The sequence below is a fragment of the Artemia franciscana genome, chromosome 1 (genome assembly GCF_032884065.1).
Source record: "Artemia franciscana chromosome 1, ASM3288406v1, whole genome shotgun sequence".
NCBI lineage: Eukaryota > Metazoa > Arthropoda > Branchiopoda > Anostraca > Artemiidae > Artemia > Artemia franciscana.
This window is the reverse complement of record NC_088863.1, coordinates 18,093,069-18,115,164: the sequence shown is the minus strand read 5'-3', so window position 1 is coordinate 18,115,164 and position 22,096 is coordinate 18,093,069. Positions and strand designations below refer to the sequence as shown.

Sequence of the window (22,096 nt, the reverse complement as noted above, 5' to 3'; positions counted from 1 at the left end):
ACGAGGAAGAATCAGCGACAGTACTAAAAGGATTAAAAAATAATAAGGCTCCAGATGCTGATTGTGTGGTAAATTAGTTTCTTAAACATAGTGGCTCTGAGGTTAGAAATAAGCTACTGAAGATCATGAATATGGTTTTTGAAAAAGAGGAAGTACCTAACAATTTTAGGAAAAGCTTAATTAAACCACGGTATAAGAAAGGTCATAAGAGTGAGTGTCGTAATTATCGAGGGATTAGTCTGGTCTCTGTAGGTAGGAAATTACTTGGTAATATGATACTTATTAGACTGAAAGATGCTGTAGACAAAGTTTTAAAGAGAAGAACAGTGCGATTATATAAAAGGTAGAGGATGTGTCGACCAAATTTTCACTCTTAAGTTAATAATTGAAAAGTCCCTTAATTGTCAAACACCTTTGGTCCTCAGTTTTACAGATTATGAGTAAGCGTTCGATTCTGTTGATAGAAGAGCTTTAGCAAAGATCTTATCCTTACATGGTATACCAGGCAAATACATAAAGTGACTAGTGCTATGTACGAGAATAATACTGTTGTGGTTAAGGTAGGAAATGGGGTTAGCAGCCGGTTTTGTATTAAATCAGGAGTTAGGCAGTTTTGTGTTCTATCCTCCTTTATATGGATTATTTTGATGGAATTTGCCCTAGGAAGCACAGGAAAGGCAATGTGAGACCACGGAATCAAATGGGGAGGAAAAACTCTCCTGGACTTAAATTATGCTGATGATTTAAGCATCCTAGATGAAAGTGTGAGCAAAATGAATGAACTTTTAGAGGTTTTGCGAGTTCAGGGTTCTAGAATAGCTTTGAAAATTAACAGTAAGAAGACTAAGTCACTATGGCTAGGAATAAGTGAAGATAAAAAGGTGACGTTGGGTAACGAAAAGATTGATCAGGTGGGCAGCTTTACTTACCTTGGTAGTATTATTAGTAAAGATAGTTGGAGCAGTGAATTTGTTAAAAGTAGAATAGCCAAGGTTCGGGATGTTTTTTATGGCACTTGGTATTAACCAAGTGACATACAGCGATCGCAAATTCTGTCAGTCTGTCCCGGTTTTGCTACTTTAGGCACTTCCAGGTAAGCTAGGACGACGAAATTTGGCAGGCATATCAGGGACCGGACCAGATTAAATCAGAAATAGTCGTTTTCCCGGTTTGACCATCTGGAGGGGGGCGGAGTGGGGGGCCGGTTAATTTGGAAAAAATGAAGTATTTTTAACATACGAACGGGTGATGGGATCTTAATGAAATTTGATGTTTGGAAGGATATCGTGTCTCAGAGCTCTTATTTTAAATCCCGACCAGATCCGGTGACACTTGGGGAGTTGGAGGGGGGAGGAACCTTAAATCTTGGAAAAGGCTTAGAGTAGAGGGATCGGGATGAAACTTGGTGGGAAAATAAGCAGAAGTCCTAGATAAGTGATTGATATAACCGGAACTGATCTGCTCTGTTTGGGGGAGTTGGAGAGGGGGGAGGGTTAATTTTGAAAAATTAGAAAAATGAGGTACTTCTAGAATACGAAGGAGTGATCGGATCTTCATGAAATTTGAAGTTTGGAAGGATGTCGTGTCTCAGAACTCTTTTTTTAGATACCAACTGGGTCCGGTGACATTGGGGGAAGTTGGGGGGACCTAAAATATTGGAAAACGCTTAGAGTGGAGGGATCGGGATGAAACTTGGTGGGAAAAATAAGCACAAGTCCTAGATACGTGATTGACATAACCGTAACGAATCTGCTTTCTTCGGGGGCGTTTGGCGGGAATGGTTAATTCTAAAAAATAACAAAAATTAAGTATTTTTAACTTACGAAGGAGTGATCGGATCTTAATGACATTTCCTATTTAGAAGGATCCCGTAACTCAGATCTCTTATTTTAAATTCCGACCGGATCCAGTGTCATTGGGGGGGGGACCGGAAATTTTGGAAAACGCTTAAAGCGGAGAGATCAGGATGAAACTTTGTGGGAAGAATAAGCACAAGTCCAAGATATGTGACGGAAATAACCGGACCGGATCCGTTCTCTTTGGTGGAGTTGGGGGGGGGAGTAATTCGGAAAAATTAGAGAAATGAGGAATTTTTAACTTACGAAGGAGTGATCTAATCTTAATGAAATTTCATATTTAGAAGGATCTCGTAAATCAGATCTCTTATTTTAAGTCCAGACCAGATCCAGTGTTATTTGGGGGGGGGGGTGGAAATCTTGGAAAACGCTTAAAGCGGAGAGATCAGGATGAAACTTGGTGGGAAGAATAAGTACAAGTCCAAGATATGTGACGGAATAACCGGATCGGATCTGCTCTCTTTGGTGGAGTTGGGGGGGGGGGGGGGTAATTCGATAAAATTAGGTATTTGTAACTTACGAACGGGTGATCAGATCTTAATAAAATTTGATCTTTAGAAGGATCTTGTGCTTTATGACTCTCATTTTAAATCCTCACATGATCCGGTGACATTGGGGGGATCTGGAGGGGGAAACCGGAAATCTTGGAAAATGCTTAGAGTGGAGAGATCGGGATGAAACTTGATGGGAAGAATAAGCACAAGTTATAGTTATGTGATTGACATAATTGGAACGGATCCGTTCTCTTTAGGGGAGCTTTGGGTTGTTGATTTGGAAAAATTAGAAAAATTGAGGTATTTTAACTTAAGAACGGGTGACCGGATCTTAATGAAATTTGATATTTAGAAGGAACTCAAATCCCGACCAGATCTGTTGACATTGAAGGGAGTTGGAGGGGGAAACCGGAAATCTTGCAAACGCTTATAAGTGTCGCAAATACGTGATTGACGTAACTGGACTGGATCCGCTCTCTTTGGGGGAGTTAGGAGGTGGGGTTTAGTGCTTTGGCGAGTTTCGTGCTTCTGGACGTGCTAGGACGATGAAAATTGGCAGACATGTCTGGGAGCTGCACAAATTGACTTGATAAAGTCGTTTTCCCCGATTCAACCATCTGGGGGGCTGAAGGAAGAGGAAAAATTGAGGTATTTTGAACTTACGAGTGAGTGATAAGGTCTTAATGAATTTTGATATTTAGAAGGACCTCGTGACTCAGAGCTCTTCATATGAGCTCTTGGCTCTTGACTCTTCCGACCTCGTTACAAGTGGCATATGATCTCTTAGCTCTTTTTCTCAGTTAGAAAAAGTTTTGTAGAATAAGAAGACAATCTTCTTAGAATAAGAAGACAAAGTTTAGAAGAATAGGAAGATAAGTCTGCAAACCAAGATCAGAAATTTGAAAGATACAGTGACGACAGTGGTAAAATATGGCTCTGAAGCATGTGCGCTCCGAAAAGCAGAAGAAGATTTACTAAATGTTTACCAGAGAAATTGCCTACGGATTTATCTGGGTACCCGGCTGACTGACCATATTTCAAACAGGAGGCTGTACGAAAAATGTGGTTCATTAGCGCTTTCTAGGGCTATGAAAGAAAGGTTGAGGTGGCTAGGGCGCATTCTGCGGATGAAGGTTGACAGATTGCCCGAAGATTGTCCTTTTCGGCCAACCGTCTAGGAGTAAACAGAAAGCAGGTCGTCCTCGTCTGGGGTGCGAGGACGTCATAAAGACAGATTTAAAGGAAATGGGAACTTCTTGGGAGGTTGTAAAGAGGGAGGCTTTGAATAGATTGGGATGGAGGAGGAGCGTGTGTAGCTCTGTTGGCCTCATGCGGCTTAGTGCTGCGGTGAGTTGTTAGTAGTAGTAGTAGTCAGTAATCAAACTTTGATCAAAAATTGACCACAAACTTTTGATTTTTCGCGATGGAAATGTGGATGAAAATGAAAAAAAAATTAGTGCAGGAAACTGGCGATCATGTCAGGGCTTGAAGTTTCAGGCCTGCAGACATCGATTTCCTCATTTGTGACAGGCAGTCGGAAAAATATGCAACAGTAAATGACCCAGGTCAACATGAAAGTATGGTCTTTTTCCCAAACCTGATGTAACTTTAAGTAGTCTCAGCAGTCAAGAATGTCTCTCAAGCGCCTTACGACATGTCATGACAAAGCAGCTCAGCCTATTCTTGAGAGATCGATAGATACATGTTTACTGCAAGAAAAACCACAAGGTAATGGCAGTAAGCAAAGTAATACTCTTAGCACATAAATGAACAAGTCAACAACGCATACCAAATATTTGGATGTTTGGCTTTTGACTCTAACAGGTGGAAATTCTCTACGTGTTGTTTCAAGATTTTTGAATGGACTCTGTGTTCTAAAAGCTGGGATTGTAAAAAGTGGGATACTATAGCGTGCCGCTATAGTATCTCGCAGTTATGTACTACAATTATTCCCTCAATCATTTGTTTGTCAAATAGGTAAAAATTCATCTTGGAATCTTTAGCAAAAAGTGTCCTTCTAAAATCATTTTTCTAGCCTCTGAGATAACGGAAATTTATAGACATATATAAAAAATAAATGAAAAAAAGTGAGAGTGGCAAAGGGAAGAGCATCCTTTAGATTGCTTCCAGATGTGCTTATGTGTGTTATTTTGGTATATACGAGCACATATCATTTGGGTGAAAGAGCTGTTTTAATATTCCTGCAAAAATTAATTTGCTGTAATTTGGTATTTTATCTTTTATCTTAATTTTTCTTATATAGTAACGCGTATCATACCAGTGATATGAACTGCAGCGGCATCTATCCAATTGTTTAAATATATTTAACTAGCTTATGATTACTATTTTGAGGTCCTCATCCATTCGTATTATATTCAAACCAAGAGTTTGGTGTGAGTAAAAAAAATCGCTTGTGTGATAGGGAGTGAGTGTTTTGATACTATTAGGTGGCTGGAATAATTCCTCAGGGTACGTATGGAGCAAGTTTAAATTGCAGATTGTTCTAATTAGGTTTAATTTTGTTAATTAAATGTACATTCGTCAAGCATTACTATTCTTTTGATTATCATTGTTTTTTGTTTTTTTATATGATCTTTATTTTTTTATGATCTCCTTGAGCAAATTTGGTCATCTTTTATCAGGCAATGATTATTTCAGAAAACTCTTGCTGCTGTTTAATGCATTGAGGTTTCTGCCAAAACTTATTAAGTTCTGTAACCTCCCACCTATGAAACATCCCTAAAAAAAATACATAAAAAATTAAAGATATATGATTAGACTTCAATACAGGGTAGACAGTTGCTTTCTAAACAATCTTTTGACATTTTAAGAAAGTTAGAAGTTTAAGTTTTAAACTTAAGGTTTAAAAAAGGTTATAAATTATACCAAAAATAAATTATGACTAAATTGTATATAAAGTATATTAGAATTTATAAAATAAAGTCAATTATAACTAGAATAAAATGAATAAAAAATAAGGTTTAAAATTCATGAACATTTTTAAGGTGTTTGAGTTAGGTAAATGAAACTAAGAGATTTTCACAATTTTATATTTGAACTGATTTCTGAAAGTGTCATTCACCTGGTAATATTAAAGGGTGTCTCAAAAGGAACGCCGGATTTAAAATACCCGTTATTTTTATTTGCTGTTGTTGGCAGCATTGTTTTTGCATGTTTTATCATCACTGGTTATTATCGTTATATTTCGATATTGCACTTTTGTTTTCCACACCAATTTTTGTGATATATAGGCCAAAAATGCGAGAAGTCCTCGATTAAAAGTTGAAAAGTGAAAGGAAGTATATTTTTTCGTTTTGCTTTAAGCTTAAATTCGAATGTCATTGAAAAACCCAAGTTGCAAATAAAAATGGAAAATATCGGTTTGCTGAAAAATTAGACCCTAAAAAGGTTCAATAAGCTTTTTATCAATGGTTAGAACTGCTTAAGAACTGCTTACTTAGAACTTAGAACTGATAGCTTCTGTTCCAGCGGAATTCAGATCCAGCTTCAATAACGAAATATAATAACTATAATAATATAACTATAACGATAATAATAACTATAACGATAATAACTAGTGATAACAAAACATGCAAAAACAATGTTGCTAACAACAGCAATTGAATTCAAGTAGATTCAAATCCGGCGTTCTTGTTTAGACCCCTTTTATAAAAGCATCATAGCATTTGATGTAATCTTATAATTACGAATTCAATTTAAATTAGATTCAAATTTGTTGTTTTTTTGTTTTTTTAGACGCCCTTTACTTTCTTCAAAATATCAAAGAAAGTTTGTCCAGATCACCCTTGTAAAGAAAAATAGAATAATAAAAAGAAAGTTCATGAATGGAAATCCATGAAGAAAAGAAAATCCTTTCAAGCAAAATAGAAAGTCACTGTAGTTTAGAAAGCTCGCAATCAAATGTGGATACGCAGAGACTAAACACACCAGTTGAAACCAAGCTTATGTGAAGAATCTTTGTCGCTAAGGTCAGCTATGGATCGGAATCCATGTAAAAGATAACGAATATGAATCTGTCTTGACTAGTATAATTGATGTAATAGATTTGCGCAGGTAATAATTGCTCTTGAGCTTGAATCCTGAAAAAAAAACAGATAGTTATAGTATTTAGCTATAGTATTTTTTACTATACATTTACAGGAACAATTTACTAAATTTTAAAGGAACAATTAAAAAATAAGTAAAAGAACATTCATACATCTGGCCCCTGAGAACCCTCTATGGCCTGTATATATAGGATGGGGTAAAGTGGAAGAACTGTTCAGCCAATATGCTGTAATTATTGTTTTATAAGATCATCCCTGTGAAAAAACAAACAAAAAGAATGATAAAACAATAAAATAGATAAAGGGGATAAGATAAGAATTATAAAATGGATAAAATAATAAGATAGTAAGATAGGTAAATTCTAGACAAGCTATTTTTTTGCTATCTTTGAAAGGGATGTTAAGAAAATGTAGCTTTCAGATATGAATCTACAGACTAAAGTATGCCCTGGAAAGGTATTTTGAAGTACCTACCTCCACTCCTCCCTCTAGAGGTTACTGACGTTTGTTACTTTTAAAAATCTTTGTTTTATAAAAGTGAAACCTTACAAAATAGATCTTCTTCTTAAATGGAATGCAAGAAAGTTTTTTTCAGCTTCACAACTTTGCTCAGTCCTAATTTATGGGTTTTTAAAGATCTGCAAATACATTTGTTTTTCTAAATATAAAAAACAAAAAACAGTGGTATGTCTTAAAATTCTGCTCAAATAACAGGAATTGTATTTTCAAAAATGAAACAAGAGAAAAAGAAACTAAAAACTGAAAATTAAGGTATGCTGTTATTTTGTTAAAATTCCAATATGTGTCATTCCAATACCTTCCAAGTAGGTAAATTTATATGACTTAGAAATCAAAGAGGGTTAACATAGTAGCTTGGCAATACCTTCCCTGATTATTTTTTGGCCCTGGATTCATTATTGAAAGTTTCAATTTCCTAACCTAACCCCTTTCCAATATAGCAAAAAGTTACTTGTCTAGGATTTTACCGAATCCCGAAAAACAAAAATGGTCTCTTATTCATTTGTGCCACACCCTTCTTCCTAAGAGGTGGGGCTCGCTTTTATTAGGGATTAAGTGTTTTTTGTTTTTTCTTTCAGTTCGTAACCCTGTTACGGATGAGGTGACTTCAGTATTTAGTAGCTATTTCAAACCGATATCAACTTCGGCCGTTATGGCAGAGGAAACCTCTTCAGAAAACATGCCGTTGATTATTGCTCTTGCCGTTCTCTGTTCTATAGCCATCCTTTTACTGATATTTGTTGTCTCACTCCTTTTGTTACGACGCTATGGAAAGAAGGCAAGCGAAGGGGCTCATGAAAACATGTCATTAAGTGGCACATGCAGGTGAGATATTTTAGCCTTTTTGTTTATAATAATTTATTTTTCAATCTTTACATAAAATGTAAACAATAGTGAAATTGCCAAAAAAAAAGAAGAAAAAAAATTACAATTACAAAAATGGCGGCAAAACATGGCTAGTATGAAAAGAGAATCAAAAGAACAGAAATCATGATTGTGCATTTTTGGTTAATTGAGGTTAGCCTTGTGAATACATCAGTTGCAATTTCATAAATTCTTGTTTAGTTGATGTTTGAGCGCTGTTGGGTGTGATGAGTTGACGTTGTGCAATCCTCTTTTAAACCTTGGGCTTTAGTGAAGCCACTTCACTTTGAAAATCGCAAAAATGACGTTTTGGTACAGGCCAGGTCAGCAGTTAAATATCTTAGGGTGGTACAAGGACGGTGTACAGAGTGTTCTTGCTTAAATTTCTGACATCGTTCTGTATATTACATCACTATCCTGTGGGGGTCACTTCACACCATAGGCAGTGCAATAGCGCTAACTTAGTAAAGAACAATGTGGGCAGAATGTATTATTATTATCTTTTCTTTCTCTTTTTTTTCTTTTGTAAAGAGAAATGCTTATTGGATGTCTTCGCCGAAATATCTGCTTTATCTTTTTGTTGTGTTCAATGACTAAAAATCGCCCGTTTGGTTTTTGTTTCTTAATTATTTTTCATTGTTCTTTGTTGTTTTATCGTATGCCGTGCATAGACAGTGCGGTCTCGGAACGTATTTGAGGTGTTTTTAAGTACTTATAAATTCATTTTATGTTTTCTATGTGTTATTATTTGATTATAATCAGTTTTATTGTTATGAATTATTATTATATATTATCCGACTATAATAAGCCAATAAATGATTATTTGTTTATTATAAGTTGTTGTGAAGGCGCAAACATAATGTAGACATCATTTTATTTGTATAAGTATATCTTCTTAATTCTTCTCTTCTACTGCTCTCAAATAAAGAAATATGTTCGAGTGTTTTAAGGAATACACTTTCACTTGTAAGAATTACCCGCAACTCGTAAAGTAGAACCTTTCTAAAAGTGTTAGATAAATTGTGTCTTATTCTTGCATTTAACTTTTTTTTGTAGACTCATAATGTAGCAGATTATTTATTATATAACATTAATAATATTTATCACCCACAAACATACAAAAGTATAAACAGTGGAGTACAGAGAAAAAAAATTAATAAACAAAGCAAAACAAAAGTACACGTATCTCAACAATAGCAAGCACGTAGTGGTAGTAGTAGTAGTAGTAGTAGACAGGTTTAATAGCAAAAACTTGACAGCTATCGCTGATTTGCGTTTCTTTACAACATATTCATTTAAACTACACTTGTAAATATAAATCAAACTATAAATATTAACTCTTATTGTACATTGTGACGAAAACCGGGACGGAAGAATTACCATATCGGTTTGTTCTTGCTTAAACGGGAACTAACTTGTTTTGCTTTCTCGTTCTTGATAGTAGAGGCTGATCAGGTAGAATGTCACGGTGCTGTGATTTAGAAAGCAAGAACTTTCCGAAACTCAATATCAGAGTTTCGTACCGGTTTTGGAGTGACGCAGTCCTAGCAGTTCCAGAGCCTTTTCGCAGGGTATGTCTTGGCGGCCCAAGATGATCGACACCGCTCGCTTCTGAACCGATTCAAGCTCCTGACAAAGATACACTATTCTAAGTGCTGAGGGCGCCCAAACAGGGCACCCATATTCCAGAATAGGGTGGACGTACGTTATGTATGCATACTTAATACTCTCTGTGTTCGCACTGTACCTACGCATACCGTTTAAGATCTGCAGACTAGCGTTTGCGCTTTTAACCACGTTTCCGATAGGTGCGGCAAAGCTGAAGTCGTTGGAAAAAGTAACTCCAAGGATCTTGATGCTGTTTGTTAGAGGGAATAGAACGTTTGGCTCTATAACGTCGCTTTTTAGCGGGTTTAAGCGCACTGTCTTCGGCTTGTTCACATGAATCTCAAGATTTAGCACAACAAAGCTAATATAACAGAGAAAAACAGTATAATAAAATAGACTAACAGATCAGTAGAACAGACGAAGTAAAGCTGCATTGATAACTAGAAATATTTACAAACACAGTATAGACCGCCGCTAATGTTTCGCATTCATCATGATCATCATTTATTATTAACCCACAAAAATAACACTATGGAGAAAAGAAAAAGCAAACAGAGAACACAAAAGATACAGAAATAGCAAGAGAAAATATAACTAAACTAGAAAGATAACTTGTAAGAACAAGAAGATTATAGCACCATCACCCCATACAGGGAGATTCACTTGCAGAGAGATCGATCATAGCGAGAAAGCCCATTTTGGACGGCCAAGTATGGATCAACAATGCCATATCTTTCATTAATCCAAGAGTTTCTAGTCCAGGGTGGTAGGCCTAACAAGAACTTACAAAAATGATTATATTCAAAGATTTTAATGACTTTACTCTATAAAATGACTATAAAATGACTCGTCAATCTATAAAATGACTATAAAATGACCATAATACTATGGTCTATAAAATGACTTTACTTTAGTCTTTAAAATGACTCGTCAATCTTGAAGCTTGTTGTTTCTGTAATCTACCACTTAAGTGAAAAATTTTGTTATGAAAGGATGTAGATAATACTCTCATTTTAGAATCCATTACTACTTCTACTAAATAGTCACTGAAGCAGCATGCCGTCCGAAGCCGACACAACTGCACACGTTCCTCCCCCACCCCATTTGATTCAAACCTCCTTTCTTTACTCACTCCTGTATAGTTCCAATTTCTTTAAAATTCCTCCTTATTGGAAGAATTTTCCTGGCCATTTCAGTTTTATAGGCCTAGAAAGCGAAAAAGGATTGCTTTTTTCATAAACTTTATTGTTTAACATTCTTTCGGTCAAATGGATGCCTAAAACCATTCGAAGACAAATCTCTGCCATACAACTGACAAATTTTACTCTGCCATTCAAAGTGGCACGGTTTCAGAACCACAGTGGTCATTACCTTAGCTTCCAACATTCTTATAATCAATCTAAAAAGCAATCTTTTTTTTTTTTTTTTTTTTTTTTTTGCAATGAGAGAAAACCCTGGGCCTTGGCTATATACTATTATGTGAATTTTTTGTTTTGTAATTGCAGGTTTATAATGAGACAGCTTCGTGATGGAAGAACTTTACTTACTTCACATGAGCCACTAGTCTCAATAGCCCCAATTCCAAAAGAAGAAATGATGGCTGCTTTTCTTGAACGAAGAAAGGATTCTGATTATGGATTCCAAGAAGAGTTTGAGGTAAAAAAAAAAACGGAAAAAAAAGTTTTTTATTGTAATGGATATTTTGAAAATAAGCATATTCTGGATACAGGCTAACAATATGAAGTTAAATGATAGTTTAATTCACTTTCATTCTTAGATTATTCTAATTTATAGAGGTGGATTTAGGTATTTTCTAGTATTTAAAGAGGGTATCCCTTGAAATATGTAAATTGAAATTTTAAAGTATGTCACTGAACTCCAATTTAAGAAGTTCAATCAAAATGAAACGTCCATAGTTAAAGGACACTTTAAGGCAGCTTCTTTAGTTATTTTCTCTTTCTTGTCACTTTGTACCATGAGTGTAAAATATTATTCTTAAAATGCGTGGTTATTCACAATTTTGAGTAAATGAAAAATTTTATTAAACTAGCATGCTTGAAAATGACAATTTTTTTTCAAAATGACGTGGTAGAAATGGTAGTTTTTACCAAATTAATATACTAGCAGCGATAATCTTCTTTACGGTAAATTATCAGATACGCAAAAATCGTTAAGTATTCGGAAATGGACTTGATACTAATATGGTAACTTTCGGGAAGCCTTGTTTTCTTCAACATCGATTTTAGTTAAACAAAAGTAATAAATCAAAACATTAACAATTTTATAAAATATTATTAATACTAGCTTCATATTTTAATGTTTGATAGTCTTATTTAGCTGTCAATTTTCTGTATTGTCAATGGCAATGACAGATGCATTGATGAGCGTGCGTGTTCTTTAAACTAGTAATACTAAGTTACTTGTCATAAATTTATTTTACTCCTGTTCTTCATGAATATTCTTGTTGGAGAATATCCTATTGAAAACAAATCTTCTACTTCAGGAAAACCGAAATTGAAATTGAATTTATTTGCTAGTGCCTCAAACAGGTCATAAAATTGTAAATTTTAAGATATTTGTGCTTTCTTCATGTAGAAAGCCAAAACCAATAAGGAAGTCATTGTTTTTATTCCTTTTATTGTATCAGGTAGTTTTTTCTAAGGACTAACAGTACGTTCATTTTATCAAATAAGATGAAGGTTTTCTAATTGCTATTTTTTCCTGTTAAAATTTGTTCTTTCTAATATCAGCGTTTGTGCTTTTTAATCTTTTATATGTAGGTATCCTATTTGCACCTTTTTGTCACAAACTGATAATATGCCACCTCATACTCGCTTTTAGCATAAAATTCCGGATAAAAAAATTCCGGATAAACCTGTCCTCAAATCTTTGCCAGCTCGCCGAAGCTTATGAAGTTGCAAATATTTCTGACTGTGAAGTCGTGGTTGCAAAGTAAAATGCAATCAATATTACATATTGTAATTTCTTGTTATATTAAATTAAAAAATTTGTTTTTTTTAACTGCAAGTAAGGAGCAACTATAAAACTTAAAACAAACAGAAATTATTCCGTATATGAAAGGGGTTATCCTCTCCTCAACGCCTCGCTCTTTACGCTAAAGTTGTTTGTTGTTTTAAAAAGTAGAACTGTTAAAAAAAAGTCAAACTTTAGCGTAAAGAGTGAGGCGTTGAGGAGGGAACAACCCTTTTCATATACGGAATAATTTCTGTTCGTTTTAAGTTTTAATGTCGCTCCTTACTTGCAGTTAAAAAACTTATTTTTCTATTTAATTTCTGAACGTTTTTGAATTAATGCATGTTTTGATTTTGGCTCACTGCACATGAATAATTATAACGAAACTTGTATATTAATTTTCTTTATTTTGGCTAAATTGCTTTCACATAGTTTTGAGCGGACGATTTTGATAAAAAAGAAGTGGGGGAGGGGGCCTAGTTGCCCTCCCATTTTGGTTACTTAAAAATGCAACTAGAACTTTTTATTTTTTTACTAACGTTTTTATTAGCAAAAAATATACGTAACTTGCGAATTAACTTATGTAACGAACTTCTACAGTAGGGTTTTCTGATCCGCTGAATCTGATGGTGTTATTTTCGTAAAGGTTCTATCACTTTTAGGGGGTGTTTCACCCTATTTTCTAATTTAAGGCAAATTTTCTCAGGCTCGTAACTTTTGATGGGTAAGACTAAACTTGATGAAATTTATATATTCATATTTAGCATTAAAATGCGATTCTTTTGATGTAACTATTGCTAGCAAAATTCCGTTTTTTAGAGTTTTGTTTACTACTGGGCCGGGTCGCTCCTTACTACAGTTCGTTACCACGAACTTTTTGATAATAGAAGAAGAAGGAGAATTTTCAGCCCTTTTTCGCAAAAAATTAGCATAAAGAGCGAGGTGTTGAGGAGGAGACAACCCTTTTCATATTCGAATAATTTCTGTTCGTCTTAAGTTTTAATGTCGCTCCTTACTTGCAGTAAAAGAAACTTGTTTTTTTATATTTAATATCTGAACGTTTTTAACTAATGCTTGTTTTGGTTTTGAGTCACCGCACATGACTAATTAAAACGAAATTTGCCTATAATTTTTTTTTTGCTAAATGGCTTTCTCATAATTTTGATCGGACGATTTTGATTAAAAAAAGAGGGGTGGAGGAGGAGGCCTATTTGCCCTCCAATTTTCGGCTACTTAACAAGGCAACTTTTATTTATTTTTTTTTTTTTTACGAACGTTTTCATTAGTAATACATATACGTAACTTACGAATTGTCTCACGTAACCAACTTCTATATTTGTATATTTTTATTACGTATATGAGGGGGGTTCGCCTTCTCGTCAATACCTCGCTCTTTACACTAAGCTTGAATTTTGTCCCAATTCTTTAAGAATGACCCCTGAATCACAAAGGCCGCAGAATAAATAGTTGGAATTACTAAAAATGCTTTAGCGTAAGAAGTGAGGTATTTTGGAGGAGACTGAACCCCTTATATACGTAATAATTTCTGTTCGTTTTATGTTTTAATGCTGCTCCTTACTTCCAGCTGAAAAAACTTTTTTTTTTTTTTTCTCATTGTTTCTTCTTTAAATAATGCTAGAAAATCCTACGCCCCCTTCATGAAAATTCTCTTCCCTCATGATAAATTCCTCCATGGGAAGTTCCTCCCACGTAACCCTCTCCCCCTACCCCCCCCCCCAACGCGAAAAAAATCCCCCTGAAACGTCTACACTTCCCAAGAACCATTACTGTATGTCAACAATGGTCAAAGTTTATAACTCACAGCCCCTTCCCCGGGGACTGTAGGGGATTAAGTCGTCCCAAAAGACATATTTATTAGTTTTTTTTACTATGGCGAACAAAATAACTATCTCAAATTTTTTTTTGCGGTGACTTTGGGAAAAAATGAGCGTGAGAGGGGGCCTAGGTGCCCTCCAGTGTTTTTGGTCACTTAAAAAGAGCACTAGAACTTTTGATTTTCGTTCGAATGATCCCTCTCGCGACATTCGAGGACCACTGGGTCGATACGATCACCCCTGGGGAAAACAACAAATAAACAAACACGCATCCGTGATCTTTCTTCTAGCAAAAAATACAAAATTCCACATTTTTGTAGATAGGACCTTGAAACTTCTACAGTAGGGTTCTCTGATACGCAGAATGTGATGATTTGATTTTCGTTAAGATTTTCTTTTGATGGGTAAGACTAAATTTGAAGAAACTTATATATTTAAAATCAGCATAAAAAAGCAATTCTTTCGATGTAACTAATGGTATCAAAATTCCATTTTTTAGAGTTTTGATTACTATTGAGCCAGGTCGGTCCTTACTACAGTTCGTTACAACGAACTGTTTGATCGTCAGCTTCTTCATTTTCAGGTGTTGAGGTATCTAGAAGGAATTACGTTCAAGATATGTCGGGAGGATTCATCCTCCTGAAATGCAGGATTCATGAAGGATTGATCCATTCATGACTGGAGGATTCACGGAGATGAATCCTCCTGATGGCGGATTCATCCTGGGTCTGAAATTGCAGATTGTTGTGGGCTCCTGCCTCCAGCCTCCCCCCCTCCTCCCTGTAAAATACTTTACATCCTCAAGTTTCTGGATTTAACCAGATATGGTCTACGCAATTACGACTTTTTTTCCTTTTTTTATGATATTAGATTGTTTTAACTTGGTTGTTTCCAATTAGCGCAATATTTTGGTACGTTTAGAACTGGAATTAATTCAGTCAGTTCACCTACGATCTTTAACTGGACGACAGATGATTCATATCTTATGCAATAAATAATTCGAAGAAAAGTTGCTCATATGTTAAGTGATGTTTCTAAGATTTGGCAGAAAAAAGGTGAACAAAGTACTTTTAAACTTGTAAAGGATTTTTTTTAGGATTTATTTAATTATCCCTCCTTCATATCATGCCTTGGCTTTTGGAGTGGATAAGGGTGTGTTAAGTTTTTTCTAGTTGTTAATATTAAATAATATGGAAATAGACTTGTGCTGTGTGATTTTTTTTTAATTATATCAAGGTAACGAATTTAAGATACTTTTGTATAGACAGTGGACTTTTTTATAACAAAAACCTGTTTTGGTCTTTCTTTAAATTTTTAACAACTTTGAAGGTTCTTTTCTTTGTCTTTTTTATTATTATGGGGAATTAACGTAATGACGTGAGTAAATAAATCCGTGGTAACTTTAACTACCACAATATTCTTAATAGTTTAAGTACATTTTTTTTTTTTTTTTTTGCAGATGCTCCCTGACAGGTTTCCAGATCGAACAACAAAGGCGACTGATGCTTTTGAAAATTTGAGCAAGAATCGCTATCCAGATATTAAGGCTTATGACCAAACTCGAGTGAAACTATTTCCTGTCCTTGGATCAACAGATTATATTAATGCCAATTTTGTTACTGGCTACAAAGAGAGAAAGAAGTTTATATGTGCCCAAGGTGAGTCATTTTTCATCTTTCGTTTTATAGTGGTATGTATAGCTCTTTCTGTTAAGGGGGCGTTACTCTGTCAGAGAGAAAGAAGTTTAGATATGCCAAAGGTGGTTTCATTTTTCGTCTTTTGTTTATAATGGTGTGTATAGACCTATCCGTTAAAGGTTCTTTACCTTATTGGAGCGAAAGAGTTTTAGATGTACCTGAAGTGGATTTGTTTTATTTCTTTTATTTATAGTGTATAGCCCTATCCGTTAAAGATACGTTACCTTGTTGGAGAGAAAGAAGCTTAGATATGCCCGAGGTGGGTTCGTTTTTCTGTCTTTTGTTTATAGTGGTATGTATAGCCGTATCTGTTAGGGGCCTTTGTGAGTGAAAAAAAAAAGGTTAAAACGAACACGCATACACAATATGCGAAAAAAAACAACATACAAACGCTATACAGAAAACACATTTCAACAAAGTCCATCCCAATATACCATTTTACGTAAAAAGATACAAGGCAGCATATCTGCTCTATGCTGCTGTTCGAATGTCTTAATTAGCTTCTGGTATGAGACTCTAGGAAAGGGGAACAATCTTTTTATCAAAAAATCTTACGTAAGCCTGGTACCCCCCCCCCTCTCTCTCCTGAATACGACCCTGCTTGCATTTATGTGTCACGAAATCTGAGCCAACAAAATTGATGGATTATACTATATAGTTCTTAACTAACTAAAACAACTAGCTAAATTAACCAAAATCAGATAAAGGTCAAAAGATTTGTGATACTATTGTATTTGAAAAAGTGATTCTTTTTGTAACCGAGCCGAAGCATGTTTTTTTCAATATTTATTTCCTTTTAACCTTTACTTACAAAGTTCAAGTTTGTTTTGGGCTCATGATGCGATATTTCTTTATTTTCTAACCTTCTTTGTTTATCTTTGGTCTTTGTCCTTTTATTTTTCCTTTCTTTATTTATCTTTATTTTCTTTATTTCTTTTTTTCTAACCAAGCCGAATCATGTTTTTTCCGATTTGTATTTCCTTGTAACCTCTATTTTTAAGGTTTAAGTTTGTTTGGGGCTCATGATGCGATATTTCTTTATTTTCTTCACTATTAGAAGTATATAAGGTTTTAGCCTGATTTTTATTTAAATAGAATAATCAAATAAAATTAAGTTTATATTCGTCCTCATCTCTGTTTATATTGATTGCTTTACACATAACATTTTTAATTTCGATGGTTTCCTTACACTGCTACTAATCAGCGTAATTATCAATTATTTTTGCTTGTTCTAATATAATATTATGGTGTTGAAGATGAAATAAATGTTTCTGATGTGCTGATTCGAAAGTTTCGAATTTTTGGTTACACACTAGGGTGGAATCTCTTGATTGTTCTGTTTTACTGAAACAAACTATTTATATTTACCTTTTTTTGGGGGGGGGGGGTTGGGGTCTGACAGGACACAGAATCTCGCATCATTGAGGAAAAAAATTCATCGTTTTGGTGATAAGAGTATTTTACGTAACGAGGATCTAAACGTCGAAAAGTAACGCCGTGAGCGAAGCGTCGCGAGTGGCAAATTTTTGGTCCTTTTAATAATGCGTTTGCCTGCCATGGTTTTTTCTCAAGGTTTTGGCAACCCTGATTTGCAGCCGGAGTTGGTTATAACTTATAATATATAGTTAAAACAACCGAGATACAACAATATTCATTCTACAGCTTAAAAAAAAATGACAAGAACTCACAAGTTGAATTCAAATTTAGCAATCATAGAAGAAGCAAGTTGTTTTGTTTTTTGTTTTTTTTTTTCTAGAAAAATTTAATGACTTTTTCTTTTAATTCCTGATGATTGCAAGATAAGAGTGGATTGCTGCGAAGCAATACACTTATATAATTATATATGTTGATACTTCTGTGTGTGCTTTCTTTAGATCCTACATTTGTTACCACTTATACTTCTTTAAAATGCAATGTTTTTGAGTTGTTTCATGCTAAATAACCAATCAAACGCAGTGGAATTAGTAAGTCTGAAATGAATTATATGCTCATTCTGAAGAAAAGGTAAAAATAAGTTATTTTTTTTTCTGTGTTGGTTGAAACGGTGTTATGGCTTATCCCCTATTACAAAAAAATCATTTCCTGATCTGACTAGCAAGATGTTCAAAATCCTGACTCAGAATAGAAATAACAAAAATTCTTCTCACTGAAACATAATAATTTGGACGACAAAAGAAAAATGATATCAAAATTACGAGTGACCTGGCTATTGCCTTACTAGAACCGTAGATACTAACTTTACGGGAGGGAAAAGGACAACCTAAGTTCAGAATTAATGAACATCATTGAAGATGCTATTTTTAAGAAGAATATAAATAAAATTGATAGCATTTATTAGAAAACTTTGATGTTATCCAAATATATGTCACCCAAAAAGACCATTAGCAACTTGTGCTCCTAATTCGCACGATTAGAAACTAAGTTTCAACAGATAAATATTGATAAATTAATAGCAATTTTAGAATTACTTGATGAATTTTCTTGTTTTGTCATGGGCACATAGTTAAAGTCAGTTAAAGATTGTGCATGCACATCCACAGTGGGGGCAGAATTTAAAAAAAAAATACAAACTATATATGACACTTCGCAAGAATTATAAAAATATTAGGTCAGACCTGGAGGGAACACCCCTCCCTTCAGATTAGCCCGCCAACCCCCTCCTTGGGAAATCCTATTGCCCAACGCGAAAAATGCAACTTTTTATGAATATACCTAAGCATTTGGACAGTGTGAAGTTAAAAGACAATTTTTACTTCATAATATGCAGATTAATTTTAGTTAACACATTTTGCATGAATACCCACCACTTCTAATGTGTAAATATATAGCCCAAATTATATAAGCCCAATGCATTCTGTCGCCCGTCACTTGTCTTTGTTGCTATGAAACCGGTTACTCAGATCTTTCATTCAGATCAAGAACATGAATGTGTTCTGAATAGTTAACGAGTACCTTTATTATGGCACTTGGTATCTACCAAGTGGCATATAGCGATCACAATTTCTGTCGGTCGGTATGTCTGTCGGTCCCGGTTTTGCTAGCTCGGGCATTTCCAGATAAGCTAGGACAATGAAATTTGACAGGCGTATTTGAGACCGGAACAGATTATTGTTAGAGTTTTGGTTACTATTGAGCCAGATCGCTCCTTACTACTGTCTGTTACCACGAATTGTACGCGTACAATAGTATATAACAGACACTTGCCTTGTGTATTGTTAGGTGAAATATTATGTCGTACTTTGCTTTAATGGTGAGTTCTCTTTCGTTTTTGTATAGTTTGTTTATTTTTTGTTTTTATCGTTTTGTGTGCATGGTTGTTAAAGGTTTTTATTTTCTTGTAAGGTTTTCGGATATGAAGCCGAAGTATTTTGACTAATTAATTTGTGCCCAAATTAGCATCGCTCTGTTTTTTAAGAAAATTACTGTTTTCCAAAATTGTTATTTTGCTTTAATTGTAAATTGAAAGGCAGAGGAACCTAAGACATTATGAATCAATAATTAAGTCAATTGGAGAATAAGTAATCATTCACTCATTTACAGGACCCATGGAGTCAACGATGCATCATTGTATTAAAAAAAATGTTTTCCAAAATTTTCACTTTGATTTAATTGTAAATTGAAAGGCAGAGGAACCCAGGATATTATGAATGACAAATTGGGTCAATTAGAGAATAAGTAATCATTCGCTCATTTACAGGACCCATGGAGTCAACGGTGCAGGACTTTTGGCGAATGATTTGGGAGCAACGTGTGGAAATAATTGTTATGCTTACCAACTTGGAAGAATACAATAAAACGAAATGTTTTCGCTATTGGCCGGAGCCAGAAACAATCAGCGCCGCAAATTCCAACACCATCTACTCTGTACCTGATCCCGAAACCTCTGACACAACCCCCAGCAATGGCACTCTCAATTCTGATCATGTTGTAATTGATTTTGACCAGCAGCCTGTCACTAAAGGAAGGGAAAAGATTTTTGGAGATGTTAAAGTTCTTCATGTTAAGCAGACACGTTATGCTGGTAAGTCTAACTCTTTACTTCGCCGTATATTACCTTATATATTTTACCGTATATTACCATATATATTTTGCCGTATTAGATGACCGTATTTTATATTGATATCATAGTGAAGTAGGTGGTTGTTGTAAATAGATTTACTAAGCATATAGAAACTGGCTTCTATTAAAAAAAAATGTTCGAGCATGTCATCGGCACAGTCATCAGTTGAAATGAAAAAGAGGCCCATAACTTCGGAGTTGCAAGGGGTATAGCACCGTATAGCACCACTGAGGGATGTCAGAAAAGGATAAGAATAATGATTCTCTTGAGCCATTGATGGCGCATAGGACGTTGACAAGCTATTGCCGACGTTTCAGTTGCCAGGCATTATTTACCGCGAAAGGAAGTAAGCCTGTCACCAGGACTGGATCCAATATTTTCATCCGTTTTTTTTAGGGGGGGGGGGCAAAAAAAACTTTAAAACGCGTCAAAATTTTGTTTTAACGCATTCTTGTTACGTTTTTACGACTGGGACAGACATTGGCCTTGGCTGCAAGTCCTGTGGATATTGTCTGTTATAAATCTTTGATATTTTTTCGGGGAAGGGGGGGGGAGGTAGGGTACTCTTTGCCTATCTACCTTAGTTCTACCCTAGGATGGATTATAGCCTGTCGCTCAAAGCTTTTCATCACTTTCAACAAGTTGATTTTAATTCAAAAATCAACGGCCTTGCCTGTCGCCCAGCCCTATGGCAGCGAAATCAACTCCAGGCCTGTATTGTCAAGCAGAGTATTGATTTTAGAAAAGAAAAGAAAAAAAAGAAAAGGGGGAGAATTTTTTAAAACTTTCGCTGATGGTGCGGAAGAAAAAACCATTGGACCTCGTATTACTCTATTGGATTTCTTTCTTGGTTATCAGTCTATAAAAATGATGTTAGTAATTTCACTCTAATGTGTATCTATACCGATATAACTGTCTGCAAGATTAGTCAGCCATAAGTGAATTCAGCCGGATTTCTCCTTCCAGTTTGGCTAGTTTTGCTTTAATCTGGTGCACTTATGAAATTCATTTTCACTTACATAATTACTGCCGGAATAGATGACCGGTAATATTTATTAAAATTATTACGTTACGCGAGTAGGACAGCAATTATCACCAATTAAATTGACAAAAAAACCTAAAACTAGTGCTACAATGACTTCATTTGACCAGTACCATTTAAGTAATTTTGAATATGGTTGTAGATTTTGATAGATTGCTTCCACTTGAGAATAGTCCACTTAATTTGGCTCATTTGGAGTTAATAGATGAAAGTAGAGGGATTGCTGATTTTGTTGTAGAGGAAAGTAAAATAACAGTACGCTATATTAGCCCGGTTGATATTTCTGAATCGATGCCTAATGACTCTCTTACAGTTTTCCATTTGAATTGTCGGGGACTGCAAAGCAGTGTAACATATTTAAATGAATAATGTATGTTTTCTGGAATTCAAATATTAGCTGTAACTGAAACTTGGTTACAGAATCATAATTCTAGTTTATTAGAAATAGGTAATAATCGATTGTGTCTTAAGAATAGGGAGACTCGTCAGCATAGTGGACTGGGTGCTTACATTAGAAAAGACTTGCTAGTTATAGAAAGAGATGGTTGAAGGGTTAATAGAGAAATGGTATTTGAGAGTTTGGTGTTTTATTTGGTTGTTGTTTATAGACCTCCGTCGAGTTATATTAATGAATTTTTTATGTTACTAGAAGAGCAGTTGGACATGATTAGAAGTAGAAACTTACCTATATTTGTGTGTGGTGATTTCAATCTTGATCTAATGAATTTGTTTATTAATCCAGAGGTTAGTCAGTTTTTAAATATTATGTTGAGTTATGGGTTGAAGCCCACGATTACAGTCCCAACGAGGGTCACTATGAATTCAGTATCGTTGATTGATAATATTTTTGCTAATGTTAGTTACCATAATGCAAGTGTGATAATAAATGAAGTATCTGACCATTTTGGGACACTAACAAGTGTTCAAAATTTTTTTAGTAGCGGTACTAGGCCTAACACAAATTCACAAATTAGATATAAAAAAGTGATCATTGATAATAATGTGCTCATTCTTTATAAAGTAATGTTAGAGAAATGTCGTTTTGAATTTTTAAATAGTGACGAACTAGATATTAACGCTA

General features: G+C 34.8%; 1 protein-coding gene across 1 annotated transcript in view; it reads left to right on the top strand.

Moving 5' to 3' along the window:
* Positions 1-22,096, top strand: part of LOC136026501 (tyrosine-protein phosphatase 69D-like) — a gene marked incomplete at its 3' end in the record, with an annotated part of 106,048 nt that overhangs the window by 58,683 nt on the left and 25,269 nt on the right. The window contains 4 exon segments of the mRNA XM_065703128.1: positions 7,515-7,761; positions 10,914-11,064; positions 15,676-15,874; positions 19,611-19,934. Of these exon segments, the coding sequence (XP_065559200.1) occupies positions 7,515-7,761; positions 10,914-11,064; positions 15,676-15,874; positions 19,611-19,934 (921 nt within the window).